General features: G+C 55.2%; 2 protein-coding genes across 2 annotated transcripts in view; one reads left to right on the top strand and one right to left on the bottom strand.

Moving 5' to 3' along the window:
• Positions 1–1,107: 1,107 nt before the first annotated feature.
• On the bottom strand, positions 1,108–2,856 carry VDAG_02094 (vacuolar amino acid transporter 3; the record flags this gene model as incomplete). The annotated part of the gene is made up of 1 exon (XM_009658123.1): positions 1,108–2,856. The coding sequence occupies one exon, from the start codon at positions 2,854–2,856 to the stop codon at positions 1,108–1,110; it is 1,749 nt and encodes a 582-aa protein (XP_009656418.1).
• A 2,051-nt stretch (positions 2,857–4,907) lies between these two features.
• The window catches only part of VDAG_02093 (uncharacterized protein), a gene marked incomplete at both ends in the record, with an annotated part of 3,041 nt that continues 1,392 nt past the window's right edge, over positions 4,908–6,556 (top strand). The window contains one exon of the mRNA XM_009658122.1: positions 4,908–6,554. Within this exon, the coding sequence (XP_009656417.1) occupies positions 4,908–6,554 (1,647 nt within the window). The remainder of the gene's footprint in view (positions 6,555–6,556) is intronic.

Genomic DNA, 6,556 nt, shown 5'->3' with positions numbered 1-6,556 from the left:
GCAGTCGACCCCTATTATACAAACTACGACACCATGGTCAACTATGCAGGACACTGGCGGGAAAATCATCACCATAGTCGGCTTTTCCCGTCACAGCCTCATTATTGTTCTTCCTTGCAGGCTCCTCCACTGACGAGCCACCCCGGCATCCACGTGGAATTAGTCTTTCTGTCAGACCATGCACGCAAAGCCGGTATTCTTCCCCAAATCCGTACCCTACGGCACATGCAATGGATCTGCGGGGTTGATCGATGCGGGCGATCGCCGGCGCGCGGCATTCCGCATGGGGAAGCTGCCATGGCGCCGCACCGGGAGTTGGGGACGAGATAGGCATCTCAGGGGCAACCAGCGGGCGCTAAGCCAGCTTGCGAGTTGGGCGGAACGTGTGGGGGGTTCCGAGGTCCAGGACGACACATCGTGGACTGCTTCACGGTGGGCTCTGTGACGTGATCCGAGAAAAACTCCGTAAAGACCTGCCTTTTGCGTGTGCTGCCGCCGGCGAGAGACTCATGTGCCGAGCGACGAGATCGGCGATAGCTGCCCGGAGGCCTGAGAACCCGACCGTGAATGGTGCCCGAGTGACGCTCCGAGGTGGTATTTATTCGAAACAATGCAGCAGAATGCGACATGTCAAAGTTGGGCCGTTGTCACGTCAAGCCGCTGACGAACTGACGACACACAAAACCGGCAGCTCGATAACTACTAGGTTGAGCAGCGGGATGATCAAGACGGGTCAGAGGGAACAGCCGCCCCATCGGAAAACGGGAATCCATTGCCGTCATTGAGGTGTGTCTCATTGATTTCCAGGTAGACTGGGCGAACACCGCGACTTGCATTTCGACCCTCACCAGAATCACCCAACACTTCTCTCAAGACGGAGGCCAACATGACACAGATTTACCACCGCAGCCGAACCAGTGCGATTGCCATCGGGTCCCAAGTACAGAATATGTATTGACCACCTCTAAATCCAGACATGTGCTCTTTCCTCTTCTCTGCCCTTTTGTTTTACCGCCAGATCCCGTTCATCCCACGCGCGTTGAAAACATGAAAACGCCCAGTGCCACCAATAGCACGATGCAAAGGAGGATGCAAAAATTCTTTTTTTTACAAGAAGCTTGTGGCCAGCGTGATGGCGGTCGTATATACCATGCCGACAAGACCCAGGGTCATGAGGCCAATGTCGAAAAGCTTCTGCTTGCGCGTTCCGGCAACACCCTTGTAGTGCAGGTAGGGCGGGTAGATGTAGACGAGCGGGACGCAAGCAAAGGAGCCAATGAGGGCGACGAAGCGGTCGAGATTGGCGGAGCCGCCGATGGAAATGGCGATACACAGGGCGACGAGCATCGTGCGGAAGACGTTCTTCTTCCACTTGGTCAAGAGGTCCTTCTTGCCTGACCTATGCTGAAAGATCTTGCCCTCGATGATACGCAGCGCCGGGAAGAGCTGGACGGGGTTGCCGACGAGGACAGCAAGGGCGTACATGAACTGTACGGCATTGACAAACTTGGAATCCTGTGGGAAGTTGTCGATGACCTCGATCTTCGTCTCCGAGCCAAAGGTGGCGTAACACATTGCGCCGACGCTGGTGAAGACGCAAGTGATGAGCAACATGACCATGCCGAGGAGCCGCTCAAAGTGCTCGGGTTCCTTCATCGAAGATTGAATCGGCAGAATCAGGCCAATGCCCTCAAAGGTGAAAATTGAGGCGCCAATGGTAAGGGTGTATGCTTCCGGGTTGAAGAGCTTCACAGACTCGTGGATGCCCTGCGTGGAGAGGACCGAAATGTCAAAGTACCAGATGTAGCCGACGCCAATGACGATGAAGACATCGGCCAGCAGTGCGGCGGGGCCGAGCTTGGAGATGTTGCGGATGAACGACAGCGGGACCATGATCAGAGCCTGGATGACAATCAGGGCTGTCGATGACAAGGGGTTGGCTCCATGGGTGACGGCCTTGAGGAAAGAAAACCAGTTGTCGGCGACGAAAACGAGTCCTGTGCACACAAAACCAAGCTGAGAAAGGGTGATGGACCCCAGGATCAGTGTTCGCATGCGGGGACCAGCAATCTCGCGACCGATATCGCCATAACCTCCGCCGAAGCGAGCGCGGCACTGGAGAAGCAGATGGAAGGCCACCATCGATATGGCGGCAACCACGACCATGGTGAGGGACGAGAAGAGAATGCCGCCGTTCTTGAACGCTTTCGGCAGGAACATGATGCCGGTGCCGATGAAGGCCTTCAGCAGCGTGAAGAAGGTCTGCATGGTGCTGGCATCTCCGGCTCGGACATGGCGAGACGACTTGCGGCGTGGCAGCAAAGGCCGCCTCTCCCCAGCTTGTTCGGCATCCTCCTCTTCATCATCCTCAATGGCCTCGTCGTCCGAATCGGCCAAGTCCTCACCGGCAAACGAGCCGTATAGGTCAAGGAACTCGACAAAGTTTCTTGTGATGGGCAGGTTGGCTCCCGCGACGCCGCCGTGCTTCTGAAGGACAAATTGGCGTCGGAAGCCCTGGGGCTGCAGCATCTCGTCGGCGGGAAGAATCGATTCGTCATCGTCGTCGAGGGTTCGGTGTGGGTGGGAGAAGGTCTGGGCTCGGCGGATGCTGGGAGTTCGCTCGCGAGCGTCCAGCTTGTAGAGACTTCTGTGGATGTCGCCACCCTGCAGCAGCAGAGAGGACTCTTCCCGAGGCTCGTCAATCTCATTCACTTCCGTGTGGGAAGCGTGTCTCGACTGCTCGGGAGAGCCGGCCAGGCTGGCGTCGAAGCCGGTGCCATAGCCAGCAGGAAGATGCTCAGCGATGACAGCACGGCGGGCCTGCTCTTCAGAGGTGATGGTACCTGAGTCGGACATGTTGGCAACGGTGATGAAGAGCGATCAACCATCGATTGGCCGTCAATGGCAGGATGGAGGCGACGGAGGAGGGAGGGCGAAGAGGCGGTGGAGGAAGGAAGCTGAGGCTTGGGGTAAGACAAAAAGCCAAGAAGGCGACGATCCGAAAATTAAGACGGATGGGATCAGCAGTGCCAGCAATGGCGAGTCCGGCCCAGACGGTCCAAGGCAGCTCCAGCCATCGCAGGTGGGGCAGCTTCCTCCAGATGGTGGGTACAGAAATTCCAGTGGCTACAGCGTGCTGACTGAGGTCACTGCTAACGCGGGGGAGCGAGGTGGACCCGATGAAAGCGTCCTACGTCAGTGCTTTGTCTCTCTCTCTGTCTGTCTGCATCGTGCTTGTTTCCTCGTTTCTCTCCTCGACCCAACCTCGGCCCTCTCGTCTAACCCAATTCCCTCCCTGGACGGCGCCATCCCTTCATCCAACCAACAACAGCATGTGAATTGAACGTCCATTGAGGCTCAATTGGCCTTCCTCCTCACGTCATTCCTCGCCCTTCGATAACCAGTTATCCATCTACTCTACTGTCAAAACATACATCACCAACATGACTCTGGCCACCAAATGCCACGCGAAGCGACATGCATCTCCCACACACCACACCGTTCCAACTCAGCCGCCGTTTTCCGGCATAAGCCGCACAACAGTTTCTCTATCATCCCTGTCCTGACGATATGCCCAACGGCTGCCCCGTGACTTGGCCGCATGGTGCACCTGTGCCTACTAACCTCCACAGAATCGAACCCAATACCGACAATACCAATCGCTCCCGGACAATCAGAATCGGCATGTTTTTGAGACACTAGGGCATGAGACAGTCCCGGCTTTTGCGAACGGTCGACACCGCTCGCAACGCGCACCCAAGACAAGTCGCTGACGACGACGAGGAATGCAAGGGAGGAATCCCCAGATTCTGCCGACAGTCAACTTCGGTTCGACCCTGAACCACTTTGACCTTCAAGCGACATAATGTGCAACGACTCAAGGACGGTGTAGGGTGTGCTGACTGAGAAATCTACCACAACACTTGACACGTTATTTTTAGAGCCATGTCAACAATCTAGCCAGGCAGTGCCGTGACCGCAGGCGGCCCTCTCCCGCACCCGCGCCAAGCAGGACTTGGACTCGACCGAGGCACAGGGTCAAGATCCCACGCGCGGAAGGAACGAAGCCTTGAAAACGTAAAACCACCACTCGTCGAGGATTGCGATCCTGCACCATCCAATCTTCCTTCGACGGCGCCTCAAGTAGCACCAAGAAAGACAATCTCCGTCAGTCTCATCTTTGGTCCAAGGAAGATTTCTTCTCATGATGCACAGGTCTAGCGGCGTTCCCAATTGTGCAAGATGCTATCAGGCAAATCTGGGCTGAACAACAACTTCTGCTTAAGTGATGTACCCACCATACATCTGTGGTCATGCTGAGATCATCGCCGCAATCAATTCGCGGTACGCGTAAAGCTCGCGTATGATGGTCAATGAAGGCTCGGAGACCAGCAACCTCCCGCTGCAATACCTTGTTCAACTCGCTTCATTCGCGAACTATACTGTCCTCTCAATCAATCCTCGATTACTCCATGCATTGTCCAAAATAGAAGTATTCGCTTCGCATTGGCAATGTCTGCGATTTGCACTGCAAGTTGAGTCCGTGTCATGGGGCCCTAGGTCCCTGAATGGTCATGTCGGATTTCATCCCTGTCCGCTGTGCACATAGTGCTGACTTTGGTGAGCATTGCTCCCTGTAAATCGCCCCAGTTACAGGGGAAAGATGGCTGTGGTCATCCTTCGCAACCTCAGCATAAGATTAGAGGCGCTGCAGTGAGGGCAAGGGAAAGACCTCCGTGTGCTTATGAGTTGCTCTTTGTGGTTGAGACGATTTAATGCCATAAAGATAAGACTTATGGCTGTGGTCGACAGCGCTGTTGGGCTTTTGGACAACACGGGCGTTTCAACACATCAACTTCTAACCTTGTTGCGTCAACCAGGGATTACACCACTACCAGGACCTCACCATGGGCGACACCGACAGCTTCAAAGGTTTCGAAAGCAATTCCACGTTTCTGAAAACGATTGGCCAACCACAAGCACCATTGCTACCGCGTGTTCAGGCAGAGGGGCCGACCTTCGTCGACACACAAGCGTGTATTTGTTCATTACGCACCACTCCCGGACAAGATGGGGCCGCTGGCTGGCGATGTCTCGGCAACCGAACCGAGGAGATGTACCTGACAAATGACGGCAAATGGTTCAACGCACAAAATGATGCGGCAACGCTTGACGGCCCGATACACGATGCGACAAATCCACCCGACACAACAAAGGCTCTCAAGTGGGCTGATAACAAGTCTGAATTGGTGCCCATCACAGGTAACAATGACTTGCCAGTCTACGACCAAACCTGCTCAGGCACGAATCACACAACCTTCTCCACATCCTACTATAGAGCAGCAGCTCAGCTTGAGCGAGACGAAGCACCTGTGGATGGCGCTCCTTGTTTCAGGCCTGGTGCCGTACCCGTGCAAATACAGACCATCGACGAGTGGCAGGAGCATGGCTGTGCTGAAGGTTTTCTCTGTGAGTATTGCTGCGGGCTCGATCATATTTGTGGGTATGCTGATCCCCTCAAAGGCCAGAATAACACCGTCAACTCTCTTCCGCAATACTGCACGCCATTGACGATCTGCCAACAAGCCCGTCTGGCTGGCAAGGCTTGCGAGTTTGAGGGCCGTAATATTGGCATGGGTGTTTTCGAGCCCATAATCTGCCAAGGGGGCTACTATTGCCCGCCAGCGCAGAGGACGACCATCAAATGTCCCTCTGGTTCATATTGCCAGCCCGGCGCACCATCGCCAACCCCTTGCAGCACCGGCAGCTACTGTCCCAAGGGCGCTACGAGCGAAGCTGTTGTGATCCCAGTGGGCATTGTTGTCATTGTTGATCTTTTCATTGGCGCCATGTTGCTGTGGGTTGTCCTACGGCAGCGAAGGAAGAATGGAAAGAGGATGAATTTTCCAGGAATCCCATTCATAGCCAAGTCTGCATCCAGAAAAGGTATTCAGGCTGCAGTCACAGGTTACAAGCAGCTTGACGACGAGACAGACCAGGAGATGCAACCTATGCAGTTCACGTATCTGCCATACAGGCCCGGGACTGGCTTTCAGGCTGTCCTCGATGTACCCGTGGCGCGCGCCCCGACAGTCAAGTTGCGCCGAGCGAACACACTGGCCGCGTTGAATCCGCAGCTCAAGGCCTTTGTCGACTCCATGTCAAGAGCCACGGATGTACAAGCCGACAACCTCGGTCTATCCTTCGCATACAATGGGCTCACATTTCAACCGAAAGGCCGACCCACGCCCATTCTACAGAATGTCACTGGCCGCATTGATAAGGGTTCTCTCGTCGCCGTCATGGGCGGCTCTGGCGCCGGAAAGTCGACCTTTGTCAACGTGCTCATGGGTAAGACGAAGAACACTGGGGGTACTGTCACTGTCAACAACATTCCGGGAAAGATTGAGCAGTACAAGAAAATCATAGGCTACGTGCCTCAAGATGACGTTGTCCTACCCGAGCTGACAGTCAGGGAGAATATCCTGCACTCGGCCCGCATCCGTCTGCCCAGATCCTGGTCCGACAAGGACGTCTCAGCCCATGTCGACTCTGT

Source organism: Verticillium dahliae, genomic scaffold, assembly GCF_000150675.1.
Source record: "Verticillium dahliae VdLs.17 supercont1.3 genomic scaffold, whole genome shotgun sequence".
Classification (NCBI taxonomy): Eukaryota; Fungi; Ascomycota; class Sordariomycetes; order Glomerellales; family Plectosphaerellaceae; genus Verticillium; species Verticillium dahliae.
Note: the sequence above shows the minus strand (reverse complement) of the source record. Positions and strands in the feature narration are given on the sequence as shown.